The sequence below is a fragment of the Pyxicephalus adspersus genome, chromosome 10, assembly GCF_032062135.1.
Source record: "Pyxicephalus adspersus chromosome 10, UCB_Pads_2.0, whole genome shotgun sequence".
Lineage (NCBI taxonomy): Eukaryota > Metazoa > Chordata > Amphibia > Anura > Pyxicephalidae > Pyxicephalus > Pyxicephalus adspersus.
This window is the reverse complement of record NC_092867.1, coordinates 30432173-30452036: the sequence shown is the minus strand read 5'-3', so window position 1 is coordinate 30452036 and position 19864 is coordinate 30432173. Positions and strand designations below refer to the sequence as shown.

Here is a 19864-nt window from a genome sequence, read left to right as displayed (position 1 = left end):
ATTTGTTGGATTAAGAAGCCCATATTATTAGAACTTTTGTTGTTAAAGATTGTTTCCTAAAATGCTCCTTAAGGGCCGCTACCAGTGCATGTTTTCAGTTATTGTCATGTAAATTAAAAATCACTGGTAAGATAGCTAGCTCATGTGGAGTTATTAGTTATTATTATACCTGTGGAGCTACCACAAAGCATGGAAAATGTGTGCTGTAAACATTATTGCAAATGATAGATAATATCTGCTGCTTTGGCCCAATCTAATTTGTGTTCCTATTTTTGCATCCACTTGCTATATATTTGTGTAAAACACATAGCATTTGCCTGCTGACTTTATGGGGTTATCTACTGTATGAGTTTTGCATTTGCTCTGCCCAATGTATAGATTTACTACTAGGGGTAATCATTGATTTTGAGCGAACTAAGTCTGTTTCAAGTGATTGTAACATTTACATGAAAGTAAATTTAAGTATAATTTTCATATGCACATAAAGGCCATACTGGTTTATATATTAAATATTGCACCAAATAACCAGATTTGGAAACATTCCCTTTGCTTTTTATCTGTATATCCGAAAAGGTGTATAGGAACCTACATCATGGCATGATACTGCTTAGCAAAGAAAATATGGCTACACCTATGTTCACTAACTTACTCACAAAAAATGAACAGAAACTTTGCAAATAGGATATAAACCATCATACTTTACACTGTGGGTACTTTTTTTGTCAAAAATGTTCATCAATAGCCACAGGGGATAAAAACTGAAACAACACAAAGTTACCAGCACTCCAAAATACAAGATTCTTGTTTTTTGGTTTTTTTTTGTTTTTTTTTTATATAAAAGCACTGACATTATATTGTAAAAAGTCAAACTTTTGGGATGACACAAGGTCCCTTCCTCAAGGCAAATTATTTATTCTGTTACCTAGAGGACAGAGACCCCGTGCAGCCCTGAAACATTTATTTTTTACTTTTTGTGCTTTTAGAATAAAGCAAGAATCCTGTATTTTGGAGTGCTGGTGACTTTGTGTTCTGTTTCTACTAAATCTACACAACATCCATGGTTGTAATTTTAGGCACTCTTCCTCTATTACAAGGTCATTTTTCTATAAGGAGTTTTTTCCTATCATGGATATTACAGAGAATAATAAATTTAATTTGTGTGCACCAAATCCCTTTGCAGTCCCAGATACTACCATATACCTCATTATTGTACTGCATATAACTTAGTAGAGGGCAGAGTAATGGAAGAAACCCAGCAGCCCCACCCAATACAGGCTTCTTGGAATAACAACGGGTATGATAAATACAAGACCAGTCACACTGCATAAGCAGATTAAACAGATGTGACTGGTCTTTATTACAGAAAACACCTGTACATTGGCACAGGTTCATGCTAAAAACTACATTTGGAAGAAATGCTGATAGCATGCTAAGATTCATGTAACAATATACATAACGTACATTTACACAATATTTTCTTACCCCTAGCTATAAAATGACTGCACTCACAAATATAGTTAGCAAAGCTATAGTAATTATAATTTCATTTTTAAAATCAGCTATCAGGTAGGTCTTTATTGCAGATGGCATAGGTGATGTCCCTTCTGCTAAAAAAAAACCTTTTACCTATCCATTCACTGTCTACCTAAAAAAAAAAATGCTAAGCTGCACATGCATAGCTCAGTGTACAATGCAGGGCTGTGCCAGGTAATACATGTGCAAGAGTTACATCATACCAGTCCAGCCAATGAAGGTAGTAGTAGATCCAGTACGCATGGAAAAGAAGAAGATGACAGCACCTTCAGTGGAACAGGGATGAGAGAGTGTGTTTAAAAAATTGTGTTAAGGCAGGTAAGGTCCCTTGTCACAATTTTACATTTTTAGCTATAGTTCCACTTTAAAGAACAATGACTGTAGTAAGGGTGCTAACATGAATAGTCACCCCCACAGAAAATATTGGATAAAAGAATCTCTATGTTTCAAATTTTGGCTCTAGGTGTCTTTGTGCAGTTCAGAATTATGGAAATATTCAAACTTTGGACCACAAATCTTATAAAAGCAAAAAAAAAAAAAAAAAATCCTTAAGATCTGTCTGTTGTATATCAAAGACATATTTGAGATTACTTGATATTGACTTTGAAATTTACATATTTGTTAAGAAATTTTGTTTTCACCTTTAGACAACTAATTGGTGGTGTGTTTTCATCAGTCAGGAAAATTTCGGTTCTTACTTTCGCATTCATATAATTACAGATAATATTCTGGATGACCGCCCTGAAAGCAAACCATGCAATGATAAACTTCAATTTGAGTATAATGAGGAAGGCCCCAAGCGGATAAAGAAGACTGATAGCACCATTGTTAACAATAAAGGAAAGGTAGATATTTGTTACATACTAGTAAATGACAATTTTTAAATATTTGTAAATAATGACAATAACAGTTATATAATGTATTTTAGTTATAGGTTTCTGGTGAAAATGTATGTCCACCCCTTTAAACTAGTGATTCTTTGTGGTTACATTAAATTTATAGTGCAGGTCTGCTAGTTATCACACTGCGACTGAACCCAGCAGTAACTGAGCAGATTATTCATACTTTAATTATTTCATTAACTCATTCATTATTTCATTAACTCATTCATTATTTCATTAACTCATTCATTATTTCATTAATCAAATAAATCTTTTTTTTTTTTTTAAGCTGTTAAGGTACAAAGTAGGGGAACTGTTTTATGTATTCATTTCTACTTTAAAACAAAGGGGGTAAAGTGAGACAACATTCTAGGACAAAGTAGTATTCCATTCCATTATATATTCAATTACATTTTAAACACTGCGAACTCATCACTGGGGGTTTGTGCTTCACTGTGCAACGCAGGCAGATCATGGCTGGAGGGAAAACATCACAATGCCTTGCCAAGTTCTCCTCTCAAGCCATCCCCAAAAGCAATGGGATGACTTTTGGAGGAGTTAAACAAATAGCAAAATGCCTTATTTAGTAGTAGTTAGTCACTTTCAATTTGGTTTGTTCTTGTAATGCTTAAAAAGTTTTACAGATTTCCAAGCTTCTTCATGGGTTCTCCCAGTGTAAGAAAACACATTTTTATCCAGATAGCACAAGGAGCCTAATTCAATCACTATGGAAGGTGACACTGCAGATGTTCCTTGCTCTAGATGTGATATTTGTTGAACCACCTTGTCCAATGTACATATTCCCCTCTTCAGGAAGTTTACAAAGGCAATAATCCTTTGAATTGCCTGACCAAAGGTTTGAATGGTTGCCAAAAGGCAGAGGTAGATATGTAAGTTTGAAGCTTTTTTCTGCACTTTATCCATATACAAATTAGTCACAACAACAGATACAGTTGATCCCATAGCACATCAATGTTTCTGTCTATACAAGTTATCTTTGTTCTTGAAATAGGTGGTAAGACAAAATTCCAGTAAGAAACAATTTGCTCTGGCTTGAGCTATGCATGTCTGTTTTGATTGTCCTATATTGTTTTGGATTTTTTCTTACAGTATCAATAGCCTCTGCAGTTGGTATACAAGTAAACAGGGATATAACATCATAAAACACCATTGTCTCTTCTGGATGTAACTTCATGTACCTACTTGACTAATTCTTTAGAGTTCTGGAAAATAGTCTCATCCATTTTGAATGGGCAGATAATAGCCAAATACTTAGCAATATTATGTGAAAGAATTGATGCTGCTACAATCATGGTAAAGCTTCCCCGGGATAGTAATTGGATGTGTTTAGGACCATGACCAAAAGATTTCCCCATATCCCATCTCTCCTTTCTATTTCTTTGTGGAATTGCAATGCTGGGATCCTTACTCAGCAAAGTAAGGGCCCTCCTCTCTTGTGGTGCCAAGTTGGAAAGAGGTGCTTTGGTATTTGACAGGACTGCTTAGACATTTAGGCGGAGTTGTTCAGTCTCTTCTACTGATGTGTTCTTAATATGTATCCAAGATTCTGTAGCTGTTGGCTGATGATAATGTCTAAAACGTGGACATGCTGGGGTGCCACAGCAAAAACTGCTAAAACTTCTTTCATTGGCTGAGTAACCACTCATTTTTTAATTGGACTGGATTGTTATCCAAATATACCGTTATGGGTTGTTTCACTTCCATCATTTCTCCTCCAGAAGAAATCCTCTTTTCTGCTGTTATTGCTGGACTGTATTAGTAAGTTGTTGCTTTCTACCTATAATGCGATTGTAACACCTCTGACCTGGTGTTTTGACAACAATTCACACCATTAGCAATGCAATTTGAAAGTTTAACACCTATGCTGACTTTCTGACACCAAAAATGTGATAGGGTAGTTTAAAAAAAAGTCACACCTCTTGGTCTTGAAGGATCCACATCTGGGGTGTCACATTCCATGGTGATTGGGTTAAGGTTTTTGTGTTGTGTGAATGCAAATGCTGGAATATTTTTCTAGTAGAAATGATAAAGCAGCTTGGAAAGCTGTAAAATGGTTTAAACAATACAAGAATAAGCCAAGTTGAATGTACTATATATACAATGATCTGAGTAAATGAGAACCTACAAACTATAAAATGCTCTAATGGGTGAATTGTAATCTGGAAGAGAGATCATCCCTATTTAATGTACAGCGCTGCGTTATATGTTGGCGCTATATAAATCCTGCTTATTAATAATAATAATAATAATAATATTAATACCTAGACCGCATTCGCATGCAAACTGTTTCAGGCAAACATGTTGCCCAGTCAGGAGATGAAGTACTGCAGCATCTAATACACTCTGTAAGAGACACAAAGTATGCAGTTGAAATCGGAGTAAGCAATTTCAAAACAGAGGAGCATGTATAAGTGTGCAAACCTTAGGATAAGGCCTGAGTTCAGCTTTAATTGTGACTTGGACTGTAACAGCCTAGATATAACTCCATGCATTTTGGAACTGTTGTATTTACATAATTACGTTAGGCTGTTACTGGTATATGTGCACACATTTCAGTTACAGAAATGTAATTTTAGTTCTGAGAAAATATATTATAAATGAATACTATATTATTATTATCTTATTACTCAGTGTAAACATATGTCCTTGTCTTAAGCTCTGTGAAAGTCATAAGCCTATATTTTGATTTGACTGTGAAAAAAAAATCACTGGGAAACACCACAGTAAAGTTAAAATACAAATTTGGGAAGTTTCCCCTCACAGGTATTGAAATTTGCTTTACAATAATTATTATTATTTCAAAGTGAGCCTGCCAGATCCTCTTTGGATGTACAGTAAAAGAGTAGATCTATCACCAAACATGTTTTATTGCACATATAGGTTTATGATATGGAACTGGACGAAGAGTTTTATCTCCCTCAGAACAAAAAAGAAAGTAGACAAATTGCACCAGAACTTTCAGACCTTATCATCTATTGCCAAGCTGTGAAGTTTCCTGGTAAGTAGGATCATCTATCTTTTTATTCTCTGGCAGCCTTCTCAATGTTGACTGGAGTGCGCTATGTCTGGCTGTATGCCAAATCAATAAATACTTGCTCTGAACATCATCTTTTGAAGTGGAAGAAAGTTTAGATTAGATTCACATTTAGGTAAGGGCACTTTTTATTAGCATTAGTATAAATAAACGGTTACAAGACAACACCAAAGACAAACAACAAAATAACAATTATTGTCCAAAGAGACTAGTCAAGAATAAATACACAGAGAGGGCATCCAAATATACAGATCTGGTAATGACATGGGAAAAAGCTGTTGAACATATTTCATCATCTTAATAATCATGCTGTTCTATAACAAAATGCTTCGGTCATTAGTATAAATAATAAACACATTGGAACAATGTTTATGGCAAGCCCAAATTATTTCTAATTTTCACTCATGAATGGATGGTGTCATTGTTTGTTTTTTGCTGTTGATTCTTAGAAAAATTTGTCCAGAGGGAAATTTATTCCTCACTTTGTGGCTTATAAGATAAAAAACGAATGTCTTATGCCTGAACATATTTTATTTTAGTTGTGATTATATATAAGTATCTGTTTGGGTTATGTCTGCTCTGTAAATGTGTTCTGAATGTATCTCTCCACGCATAGTTTCTTTGGGTTTTGTTTTAGATTTTAATGCAGTGAAAAGTTAGTAAGTACTTCTAGAAGTTTGTTGATTTATAGATCAAACATGTTAGTGCTTGACAATTAACTAATAAAAAATGAGGAATCTGATTAAATAAGCCACCACTTTTTTCTGTCTTTTTTGTTCAAGGTTTACCAAGTAGACAGCTTTCTCTAAATGTGGTCCCCTTAATAATGTATATCTGGTACAGGGTGACATTTGTTTTACCAATCCTGTGTTTTAGAAAGATTTTTAATTTATTTAACTTGAGGAAGGCCCTAATTACTCACAGTTCCCACATTAGCAGGTTAGGAAGGACTTGTAACAACAATTATGAATGGGATATGTTAAGAAGCTCAAAAATTAATACATTTATTGACCTTTTTTGATAGTTGCTTTCCTTCAGAGGTGTCTACAGACCCCTTATTCCTTTGACATATAGTAATTGTGCTTATGGGACACAGAGAAAATCATTATTTTACCATATTGTAAAAAACATAAACTTTTATTTACAAATATTAAAACCATGTCACAAAAACATGATTATATCAACATGCAACACATTTTAATTAGACAAAAATAGCATGTGTTCAGCATATTGTCAGCTCCCCGGGCTTTAGGTCAAATGTCAATACAAAATTCCTATTATATACAGTACATGTGCTATGTTAAATTATCCCAAGAGCCTGATTAAGTATTCAACATGTTTCATGGCATCAACATAAAAAGAAGGAGCAACAGTATCTTCTGATGCTGAGATATCAAAAAAAAACATATTCAATATGTTAACTTTGTCTCTCTTTGTGTTTGAAAACTATTTTGCCAACTTTATTAAGGAACCTTCACTTCTCATTTTGGAGTAGTATGTCATCAAAACAGGTCCTTGTCCTCCGGTCCGCAGATGTCCCTGTTAAGAGATGTGTCCCCAGCAGGAGCAGCTCAAACTGAAAGCACCCTACTTCTTTTATATAAGTTTACCATTATTGACCACTTGATTTTAGGAATATGTTTCCTGGCATACTAGGTTTGTGTGTCCAAAAGTTCTTGGATAAAATGTAGTGGCTGCATTGTATAAATCTTTCTTTTAATCACTATGTAGTAAAAACAAAGAGATTGATGAGAAAGGCTGATCAAAGTCCATCTGTATAAAATATCTGTAACCCTTAATTCTGTACATCACTGCATTTTACAAAGTAGAAAAACAAAAGTAGAAAAACAATTCCATCTAATGTATTTAGATATTTTAGGTTAAAATGTTTTTATAGCCGAGTGTGAGGATGTGCACTCTCCTCAAAAAATCGAATTCTCTGAATGTTTATGATGAAGTCTTTCAAATCTTTGTTATATAGTGATCACACCATGTTCCCCTTGCTCAGTATATTCTTGTGTCAAGTTAGTATTTTTTTTGGACTGTTAAAGAAGTAAACTTCATGGGGAAGATATGGATGGGAGATTAGTGATGTAGTGTTGCACAGGACAGGCTGGTTCAGTTCCATAAAACATCATCTAAAAAGGCCACGGAAAATGTCATGCCCTCTTGGTCTGCTTGCTTGGTTCATTAGTCTTCATTTTATGGGAACAGGCCTTACGACGTTAAACCCATGTGGATCTGGCAGAGGAAAGGAGAGAAAAAGCTGGAAGTCCATTTTTGGCAACAATCCTGGTAGAACAAGCCCTGGGGAAACAACAACACTGACCAAAACATCTGGAAGAGGTAATTGCTGTATATTCCATTCTGCTCTAATATTGGGGATGTAGCTATGTTCTGTGACACGTTATATATCTTTTTGATATTTTATTCTATTACAACATCCTTTTTTTTAATAAGATTTTTTAAGTATTAATTATTAAGATTTTTTTTTTAATATTATGTAGAATACTTGCCTACATAGCCTAAAGAGGCCAGTTGTGTTTTGTGCTGTGAGGTGGCTGCCTGAGGTGGGGCTCAGTTGAGTAACCAAACAAGTGCAGTTGGGAAGATCCCACAAAACAGTTTCTTACAGATTTTTATGGGTTTTATATTACATTGGTGTGAGTAAAGGGATGAGTCTTTGTTCACTTTCTGTAAATAAATGTTTGCTTGCAGGCACAGCCGACCCAAGGCAGAGCTGGGAGGAGCCATGTTCACCTCCATTCAACCCAAGCACTTCCCTGAGTGCCATAATCCGGACTCCTAGGTGCTACCATATCTCATCACTGAATGAAAATGCTGCTAAGCGTCTATGTAGACGTTTTTCACAGAAGTTGATTCAGCACACTGCTTATCAGCTATTAAGGACATATCCAGCTGCTACACGCATTGACTCCTCAAATCCACATCCTCTTATATTTTGGCTTCATGGAGTACAATTGGTGGCCCTAAACTACCAGACCGATGGTAAGTGACTCATTGTATAATCTATCGCATTTGTTAATTTTTGGGAGTAAGTCTTTTAGGCATGCATTACAAACCACTATTTTTAAGAAATGCTTCCATGCAGGGGACTAAACACCATGAGGATGCAGATTTTAATTACTCGCTAACTGTAATGTAACATTTCTTTACTTGTGTGCAACCAATTTGAGGATCTGTTGTAAAAATCAGGTCAAAAATTACTCTGGATTGGTTGAGATCGCATTACTATTGCATACACAAAACAGTCCAGGTTTCCTCAGGCCTTAGCAATGAGTAAAGGCAGATCTACTATGCGTCACCTAATTTCTTGCTGGCTTTTTGTGTCCTTTGTGTTCTTTTTAATCTACATTTGTTTTAAAATAAATGACACACAGAATAGTAGCATTTTATATAGTCTTAAAATCCCCAAATGGCATCTCATTTTCTAAAACCCCAGACAGCCATCTTGATAAAACATTATAGGAGGTGCTAAAGGTGCTATTATCTATGCAAATTTGTATTTTGATAGAAATGTTAAACCTTGTAAATTAGAAATTCTTACAATTTGTTTTATGACGCGATTCCAATGGACTCTCAATTTGAGGTGGAGATGTTGCGTTTTTCCCAGGGTTTAGTTATTTATGCATGAATTCATGACTTCATGTGCCTTAAACTCGTGACAGAATATAGCTAACCTCTGCATATGTCCACATCTGGCCTAACTGTGCGAACTCCGAATGTTAGCTTTGATCCTCATTCCTGACATTCTCTGTAAGTAACTAAGATTGTTCTCACTGTTTACTTCGTCTAAAATGATTTTACTATGATTTCCCCTAATAATGTCAACATTACTGTTTTTATTGTAGTATAATAACAGATTATCTAAAAGTGCCGCATTATCCCTTACACATTTGCAGTTCAAAATGTAAAGAGCTTACCATGTACCTAATTCTGTGGTGTTCCTTTGTCAAACTACAATAGTTGGCAACTGGTCAGATAATTTATTGGAAAATTCTGCACATAATTTTCAGATGAGATATCATTTTTTATTGTTCCGCTATGACAAGGATTCTCAATGTTAAAGTCCTGGTTAACAACATATCTTTATGCCTTTACTGAATGGGTACTTCCACAAGTCCTGGGCTTTTGTTTTCCTGGCCTCATACAAGTCTATGTTGAGGCAATTAAATTGCAGGTCAGATGAGTTTAACTGCATTTTCAATTAATTATTATCTCAGACCAATGTTACAGCCAAGCTGCCAAAGTAAAAATGCACCAGTAAACAATATCTAGCACAAACATCCTAAAACAATGGCCTGTGGATCAGATACTTTTGGTCTTTCATTTTTTACAGACTTTGGCTGAATGAATAATTTGTGGGACTGCCGCAGTAACAGCGATCCTTAGCGCCATGATTACTATCCTTCTAATTATCCAGCAGGCAGGATCTGTGTTTTAAACTTCCGCTACACCCCAGTGCTGCATGAATTAGTAGCAGGATAATGGTGACCATAAAGGTTACTGTTACTATACTGTTACCTGCTACTTGTTTGTTCAGTTGAAAACAGATACATGCTTTGGACTTCTGCTACAACCAGATGCTGTCACTGACCAGGATCGCTGCTGGTGTTCTGCTATTTGTATACTGAGGTTTGTTCTGTGGCAGCAATACAAGCTTTGGCATGAGTATCCTTCAGACCCCAGACATTCCAAATGACAATGAACTGGCCTTTTGTTTAAATGGTCTAAAATCCCTGATTTAGAGCTTTGCACCTTCCTTGCATGAGCAAGTGATGCATATAAAGCTATTAATCAAAAGTAACCACGCAAAAGCACTTTAGGAATGCGCCAGGAACCTGAATGCTTTGACATTTGGTTTAGCAGTAAGACAGAGATAGAGACTTTTGTCTAAAATTAAAAAGTATTATATATGCAGTGCAAATCTAGATACAGTAAAGGTTGGTGGTTGTTGCATTCTTTAGTGCCATCTTTCATTAGCAGGGATTTACTGGGAGCAAAATTGTGTAGAAAAGTGAAATACTTCCGTAGTGTCTAAAGATGATATAATACATGTACTGATAGTATTTAGTATATTAATTCTTTTTTTTTTTTTTCTTGCCTTGATTATCCTCCACATTTCAGACCAAACTGTCCAATAATATTAAAATAAACAGAGGTTGAATCAAGCCATTTATCTGCCAAGGGTCACTGCAACATTTACCCTTTATCACACAGTTTAAATGTTAAAACAAATGGATGAGACAGACTTAATAGACCACTGATGCTCTAAGACAGAAAACTGCAGAGCCTAAACAGAGTTTGGCATTAAAAGAATAAGTTTAGTTTAATGTGACTAGATGTAACCTAGTAATCTAGGAACTTTCTAATGCATTGTGTAACTTATTCTAATTTCTGTCACTATAAGTACTTAGTTTGGTTTGTAAATAAATGTACAAACAATATAAAGCAAGGATTGGTAAATAAAGGTTGTAATAATATATTTATTACTATCCTTGCCTTACCTCACTAAATGGGCAAAGTGATGGCATCTCTGTATTTTAACATTTTAAAGCTAGCCTAAAGGCAAAATAAAATAAAGAGAGATACAATAGACTTGATTAAAAAAAAGTTAAGATACTGTTCATATCACCGTATTAATATCAACAAATTTACCTATATTTTTACTTCTAAAACTGGAATAGAAATGTAACCTTTCTGATGAGTTTAATGAAGTTTGTGTCACCATTAAGGAGATATGAATGAAGGTAAGTCTCACCAATGGGGACCCAGACACCTGTAGAAACAGTCAAAAGTTCTGATACGTCTGGTTTGGTCTCACTGATCTTTATTTTTTCTTTACCCACTTTTCATACAAACAATATGAAATCACCAAGCATATATTGTACAGATACAGATGTGGAATCAGGTTGGGTGTTTTATTTACAGAGCAATTGTAACTGCTGTTCACTTCTTTTTTCTGTATTTCTGCATACCAATCCCAAATGTCACAACTTCAGTCTAATGTATCTTCTTTTTCATTTTCAGATCTTCCTATGCATTTAAATGCTGCCATGTTTGAATCAAACGGTGGTTGTGGATATGTTTTAAAACCACCGGTTCTATGGGATAAGGGTTGTCCAATGTACCAGTTATTCTCCCCACTGGACCGAGATTTAGAGAACATGGAACCAGCGATATACTCCTTATCTGTAAGAAAAATAAATATTTTTTATTACATAAAGTATGTGAAAAGTATTTAAAGTCTGTGTTCCCCTGGAAAAATTGTTGTCATGCTTCTGTAGCAGAACACATCTGTAACAAAAAAAAATTCCATGTTCCAAACACTTCACACACAGCTTAGTCTACTAAAATCACTGCTATAAATCCATACATTGCTAAGACCAGGAATATATGGGCAGGAAATACAATTTAAATTCATAAAGAACAGCTGCAGTCAAAATGCTTTATTTTAGTTTTGAGTCAGTAATGGTTAGAATCACTAACCATTGCAGTGCGGTTGCAGATATAAGACTAGAGCTGAAATTCTTTGTTTCAGTTATAGAACAACAAGTTAAATGTAAAGTTTGGGAGCTTTTGTTAGTTTAAGGTGATTTTCTGTCTGCTCATTTGGACATCTCCCCAAGGGGGGTCCAGGCTGTGCTATAAAAATTGTATGTATTTCAGAGTTCTAATTCACCATTAAATAAAGCAACGTTATCCCAAATCAGGTAACTGATACAAGTTTATTAACACTGCATTTTTGTTTTCTGCACATTGGCAAAAAACATACCATTTAAAAACTTCTAGTTCTCAAGTGACAGCTCTTTTCTTTCTTGCCTGTTGTCACAGTTTGTGTCTGCCGAGTCCCCTAGAATGTAATGACATAATGCATTCATGTAGTATCCTCAACAGAGATGCACATTTCCTACTCCTACTCACAGCCAAGTGTAATGGGAAAAAACACATGCCCAGACCTGCATATTTCTGTGTAATCGAATTGAATCAGCAGATTTTCCACGTAAGCAGAGTATTGCTCAGTTGATTACACAGAAAAAAACATGTCTTCTGTAGATTTATCTGAAGATTAACTGTAGGTGGTCGTCAGTGAAGGAGGGGAAAAGACGATGGGAGGGAAAAATATTTTACATACAGAGCAGCAAAACGGTAAATTACAATACAGATAACAAATAGAAAATATTACAAACTAAAGTGTATGCATCATGTGTACAAAACTGCAAAATGTACACAGTACTGGAGATGTGTTCTTTCATACACAGTGACTGGGCAAAGTGGTGACCGCGGTGGTGGGAAATGTAGATTAAGTTATTTTGGGGCTTTTGCATAGGAGTAAAAATGATGAATAAAGCCTCTCGCCACACTGTTCACATTCAGAAGAAGGAAGAGTTGATAGGTATATTGATAGATATTGGAGCTGAACCATATACAGTAACATAAAATTGTTATAGTCTGATAGATTTGAGCCTTTGGAAAAATCAAAATCCATATTTCTTTCAAATATGGGATTTTCCCAGGGAAAGACTAGGATGACATAGAAACAAGACCATGCTGCCTGGACAAAAAATATGCTTTCACAGAGTTATCACTCTAGTCCTTGATTTCTTCCAGTTAATAGATCTTTTCATAAAGTGCAGAAGTTGATTACATTTTTAAAACAAAATTCATCAAAGTGTAGAAGAATAAATTGCATGCTTACTATGAAATATGTGTCTATGACAAAGCTTCACAAATCATTATGGAGAGACATACTGTCTGGGTTGTGTAAATTACCTTCGCTGAGCTTCAAATTTAAAAGTGTACTTGTCTTTCAGATTGTCTCTGGACAGAATGTCTGCCCAAGCAACAGTACAGGAAGTCCTTGTATCGAGATTGATGTGCTTGGTATGCCTGTGGACAGCTGTCATTTCAGAACTAAACCCATCCATCGCAATACGTTAAACCCTATGTGGAATGAACAGTTTATGTTCCGCGTTTTCTTTGAAGATCTTGTGTTTTTGCGGTTTGCTGTAGTTGAGAATAACAGTTCTGCTGTAACTGCTCAGAGAATTATTCCTCTTAAAGTCCTAAAAAGAGGTAATTTGTTGTTTTTATCATTTGTTTTAACATGCAACACTTCTTTGGTTAAAAGAGGACTGAAAATATCAATCATCTTACGTAATAATACAATATGAGCACTTTACAAGCACTTGATGCTTTTTTTTTCAACTGTGAACTTCACCTACAACAACATTTGTCAACATTGTCCTTGCTGGAGACCTGTTTTACGTCTCTTACATGCCTAAAATGTTCTGCTTTCAACCAAGAAAAAGCAGATGCAAACAGCTTTGCACCTTACAATAAAAATATGAATTCATGTTTTGCCCAGAATTCTTCTTTTAACCTAACATTTTGTGCCATTATTCACATTCACAAATACTGCATAATAGACATTTTTAGTAAAAAAAAAAAAAAAAGAGATTTTCACATTTAATGAAGGATGTACCAAGGCTGTTTTTTTATTTAGATGATGACCTATAGTAATTCAGCCTACAATAATATTACATTCTAACCTAAACTTGTTGTTTATTTAATTCTACTGTACTGCAAAAATTGCTGCATCTTTTGAAGTAATTATTGTTGTTGTTTTCTGGTGTTTATATTACATGTAATTGAAGGATACAGACACTTACAGCTTCGTAATCTACACAATGAGACCTTGGAAATTTCCACTTTATTTATTACCAGCAGGAGAATGGAAGAAATTCCTACTGGCAGTGCTTTACCTGCATCATTGGTAAGCGATTGTGGTATATTGAATCAGAACTCTGTAAACTCAGTAAAATAATAAATACACAGTAGACAAAGGCCCACATACCAGAATTAGTGTTTGGTGGGGATTTTTTAATTCCCATCCTTGATCTCCCTGTACTGTTAACAGTCCTTGGATTTGGGTATTTATCAAAGAGAGAGAAAAATAGGGATTTTTGGCAAATACATTTTCTTTATATTTGAAGTGATGTTCTTACAAGATATATTCACTGGGCCTGATTTATTAAAGCTGGGGAGAATACACTTTCAACAGTGAAGCTTGGTGATCCAGCAAATCTGGAATGGATTTCTTCAGTCATTTGCTAGCAAATGTTTTGAATCCTGGACCAGGTCAATTCCAGGTTTGCTGGATCACCCAGCTTAATTGATGAAAGTGTATCCTCTCCAGCCTTGAAGAGCTTTATTAAATCAGGGCCATTGTGCTAGACAGAGTTCAATTAGTGCTCAAGATAATTCAGATAGGTGTAACCCAGTTGAAAAATATATAGCGAAATATTGAAGTAACAAGCCATTTGTAAACATATGAAGAAAAATATATTGCATTAGGTCCTGACGTGTTATGCCGAGTAGCTTCCTTTATGGTCACCTTCCTCTCAAGAGTAAAACATTATTTGAGAGAGGTGAATTATTCTTGAATCTTCTTTAATTATATGTTCATGTAGGTTATGCTTTCTCTTTAAACTTTTTCTACCTGGGTGTGAAAAGGAAGTGCTTGTAGCATGTTCCTAACAGCTGAGTGTTCCTTAGATACCTAGGCTAATACTGAGCTATTACACAAGCACTAAACACTTTGCTGCACAATCCCAGGAATGGTGTCCACTGCATCTGGGAGGCTTTAACAATGTAGAAGCTGATTCTGTCACTTGAGAGGACTCTCAATACAAGAACATGGCAATACATAATTTTTAAGGAAGCAAATAAAAATAAAGATTCAGTCTTTTACAGTTCCAAATACCAGGAAAATTTAAAGTACAGCTATTCAAAACTATATTTCTTTTCCTTAATCTGGCTTTGTTTTGTCTCGTGGCTATTATGTAATAGAAATTTTACTTTTCTTGTTGCATGTTACATTACTCTTATGTAAAGTATTACTGTCATGATAAAGCATGGTTTATGTATTTTCTTGTATACATGCCAGCAAAGTTTCAGCTTCTAGTCTTTTATAACAGAATACAACCAAAAATGTCTGTTTAGTTGCTATGTACTACATAGATGTTTTTCTTCTGTATAAATTAGACCAGTTTTGTTTAACTTGTGTTTTGGCGTTGTGGTCTCTACAAGTTCACAATAAGTTTTGTGAACGCCATTGCTATTACTCATGGCTCTGAAAGGCTGTAGTGAGAATGTGGAAATGTGTTGGGTAACCGCTCGTAAACAGAAAAAAATCCATTGGTTACAAGAAATAGTATTTTCTGTCTTCACCACTGTTTACTCTACAAGTGAGTCCAGACTTTGAAGTGGCCATGGATAAACTGATGTGTTTTATGTTTTTGGTTAGAAAGTCAGTAAAGCCAAAGTAGACATTTCAGATTGTTTTAGATACTGGAGAGATAAACCAGCTGGCATGTTCTTTCTGTCTTGAAGACTCAGTTGGTAAGATATGTTTGTATTACATAACTACTAGCATTCTTTATTGGAATCTGGACTGAAAATAAACCACATTCCCTGAAGGTCAAACAACACATAGGTTTGGACCTTGTTCCATTCAGCTTAATAGCAGAATATATTAGCAGATCACACATCCACATAGCAATATCATGGAGAGGTAAGCAACACTTTCATAGCAAATTACACACATAATAGATGGGACAGAGAGGGTAAAAATACATTTTTAAACTTTATTGATAATTTCCCTAATATAATTTGATACATGGCAACAAATGCATTTAATTGACACTATATGGCACGTTGGCGTGTTTGCATGGTTTTACTCGAGGCATGCTTCTCTTCTCCCACATTTCAAAAACATGCAGGTAAGTTAATTGGCTTCTCCATAAATTGGCCATAGATTGCGGTAATGACGTGACCATGGTAGGGATAATTAGTTACATGACTATAGATTTTGTAAAGTGCTGTGTAATATGTTGGCACTATATAAATACAAGATGAAATAAATTATAAATCAACATTGTAAGCTTCAAAATGTTAATCAAATGTATGTTTTCTGTAAAAATAAATAAAATTAATTTTAGTTTGGTATTTGGCATCTGTTGATGCATCCACCAATTTATTTAATTTGGTTTCGCCTCCTTCAGGATGGTGATATTAATGTGTTGCACTTTGGCCAGCAGTAACACTGACAAATTAGTTTTAATTAAAGCACCATGAAAAAGTTTCTTGTGTCTTTGTTACCGCTATAGCAGTAATTTGAAAAAATAGATAAAATAATGTTGTGATAAATATGTATCGCTGCATTATCTTGGCATTATGAATTGTTCCCTAAGTATTGTTAGTTGTAGTCATCTATAATATTTCACTGGTTGTAAATAAATTTATGAAATGCTGGAGTTGCTGCTGTGTACCCTATGTGACGCATCTGCCAGTTCACAGCAGTTATTAATAGAAAATAAAATAAAACCTTGCCATAGAGACCGTCTGTTATGCTTTGTTGTCGGTAGCACCAGTGTGCCGCCTGCTTTTTATACAGCTAGAGAGATCAGCATAAAATGAAATTTACTGCCGATTGAGTGTAATAAGTATTACCAGAGGTGTAGATAGCTGTATTTTATTGGATGAGTGTACCTGATATTCATGTAGTACTACCCAGTTCATAGTTAAACTTTGAAACCCTTGCCCATTGCAGTAAGTCTATGAACAGTCTGCTTGTATTGCCCTTTGATATTCCTGGAAAGCTCCAGGTTTTAATCAGATTTTTGCAGTATACTCTGATACTTGGTGTTGATTGTATTCTAATAACATGTACAAACTGAACTGCAATGCCTTGGTTAATAATTCAATTCGATGCCTATCTTGTTACATGACGAAACGGCTTTGATTACCTAATGCTAATATCTTTACGCTCTGTTTTTCTCTGTTTATTTTGTACAACCACTTGTTACCCTGATACGTTTATTGGTTCATTTTATCTCTGTCTAATTATTGGTACTAAATTAAGACTATGCCCAATCATTCAATCACTTTATCTAGTAAAGTGCTTGCTTTATTTTGCCCTAAAAGCCATCTCTTGTCTTTTCTCTTCTCATGTATCCTATTGATTATTTTGGGGTTGGAAACTAGTACATTGTTACAATTAGGCAGAGAATCTGATTTCTGTCTCCCTCTTTATAAGAAAATGAATTAGTTTTTATTTACTATTAGTCTAAGGGTCACTATTTTTCTATTTTGGAACTGAATTTCAGAGAAAATATAGAAAACAAAGCTGCTGCCTTTTTTTTTCATTCAATGTATTTTTACTACAAACTACAGTGCTCAACACAGAATTTTTTTTAAGCCGGGTGGGAAGAAATTGTAGGTGGCTGGCAGCCCCTGTATTGTGACCAAACTCTTTAGTAACTATCCAAAAACAGCCGGGTGGGTGCTGAAAAGTGCCGGGTGGTGCACCCAGCTAAAAGGGCCTGGGGAGAACCCTGAACTAGTACATGTACCTAAATCCTCCATACCATTGTTGGATGATCTCATCAATGTGATGCTGCTCCTTAACAGGCTGGGTTGGGGTTGTTTTTGGACCATGCTGAATTGCTTAGCTGCATTTTAGTCTGCAGTGCAGATTTGAATTTGCTGCTAGGGGAGTGTGACTTGTTTGAATGAATGAAATTATAAGTCCATTGGTAAATACGAACATGTCTTTTTAATTGTGTATTTATACAGTTTGGAGATCAGACTTATTGGTTTATTTCATGGTAATTCATATATTTTCCTATTTCTTTTAAGTTTTTTAGTTCAGAAGAAAGAAGAGCAACCTCTGTGTTTAAAGTCACTGTGCATGGTATTCCTGGGCCAGAGCCTTTTACTGTGTTTAGTATTAACAATGGAACAACTGCAAAAATTCTACTTGACCAAGTAAGTTCACATTGTTGCCTGTGCAAGTAACATTTATTTGGCAATAGGTTGTGACAACTAAACCTCACATTGATTTCATAGTAGTTCACCAGGTTTAGAGTCTTTTAGTTCACAACTAAAACAAAAGGTGACGTGCATGCCCATCGCAAATACTTATTAAACTTAATGGTTATCCTTTCATCTATCCACCAATAGAGTTTATTAACTAAAACATCTCTCATATAAATTGTGTGCTACCAACTAACATGTTAAAATCAAACCAGTGCTTGGTGAAAAACAATAAATATCACATACAGCACATATCATAGAACCTAAAGTAATTATTAGTACATTTACTGTAATTTCTGTGCTAAAGATTATAAAGTTACTGAGTATCCAACATCCAAATAAAGTCAAACAATGTATTTGTGTAATTTTCACTAGTGCTTTATGGAAATGAATTCTGCAGAATCTCAAGCTAGCAATTGGACAGCAATGTTGCTAGTCTCACTTGGGAGGAATCAATTCCATGAACACTGAATTGAGCTCTTACCAATTCTTGCTGGTGTCACTATCACCCTTACAGATTACTTACAAGTGACTTACACAAATAAGCTTGTGCCTATTTTTATGTTATTTTTCATACTTCATTTAGTTTTATACTAGAGCTTTACTTGACCCTAAAAGTGGTCCCACACCTTTTTTTTTTCTAACGTTAAGTAACTATGGCGTTGTCATACCCTCTAGTAGAGATTTGTCTATGTGAATCCACTTAGGTTGGTGCAAATAATAACATAGTTCAAAATCAATGTTTAGTCAATTATCCTGCTAGAGCTATGGAAAAGTTTTCTCATGAAGTTCTGGACAGCAGTAAACACCCAGAACAGTTTAAAGCGGAGCTAAACCCGCAATATTCACCTATCCGGGTTGCATCACAGGGCTTAGTCATCTTCCTTCTTCTTTTTTTCTTGGAGATCATCTTTGGTTCAGGAGTTCATTCATTCCCAGCATGTGCAAGGAGAGCTGGGATTGCCAGGTTTCCCATGCGCAGCTCAATAAAATTTGACAGCTGGCCGGCATTCACACATTTATAAAGATTAGTATTTTATCCTGCAGTATAGACTTGATAGTATTTGGGGGTCTGCTAGTTTTTTTGCAGTTTAATTATTAGTGGTAAGGTCAGAGTTGGGAGATAAAGCTCCTCTGTTGTAATATTTTTTTTACCACTTGGGTTAATGACTGGGGCCCCTTAGCTGGTTGAGCAGGTTGCTGGCAGGGTAATCTGGCTCTGCACAAGGTAAGGCATGCTAAAGTCACTTAATAGCTCTTTATGGTTTACGTTAAAGTTGTGTGTGTTTGTGGGTTACTGGAATTTGATTTTAGACTTAAACGTATAATAGATAAAGACTGAAAACAGCTGCTAGACAGACTAGAACTATGCATGTACTGCCAGTGGGATTCACATCTGTCCTATAGTGTAGATTAAAGGGATCTGTTCACTGTTTAGACATCTTAAAATGGATACAGTGACAATAGAGTAATCTCTCTTCTAAGGCTAATTTCT

At 35.2% G+C, this 19864-nt stretch overlaps 1 protein-coding gene across 2 annotated transcripts in view; it reads left to right on the top strand.

The window, feature by feature from the left end:
• PLCE1 (phospholipase C epsilon 1) overlaps nucleotides 1-19864 on the top strand; it is a 149507-nt gene that overhangs the window by 122410 nt on the left and 7233 nt on the right. For both annotated transcript variants that reach the window (XM_072424415.1, XM_072424414.1), the window contains 8 exons: nucleotides 2254-2378; nucleotides 5316-5433; nucleotides 7684-7815; nucleotides 8188-8478; nucleotides 11521-11684; nucleotides 13305-13566; nucleotides 14148-14266; nucleotides 18193-18321. In XM_072424415.1, the coding sequence (XP_072280516.1) occupies nucleotides 2254-2378; nucleotides 5316-5433; nucleotides 7684-7815; nucleotides 8188-8478; nucleotides 11521-11684; nucleotides 13305-13566; nucleotides 14148-14266; nucleotides 18193-18321 (1340 nt within the window). The remainder of the gene's footprint in view (nucleotides 1-2253; nucleotides 2379-5315; nucleotides 5434-7683; nucleotides 7816-8187; nucleotides 8479-11520; nucleotides 11685-13304; nucleotides 13567-14147; nucleotides 14267-18192; nucleotides 18322-19864) is intronic.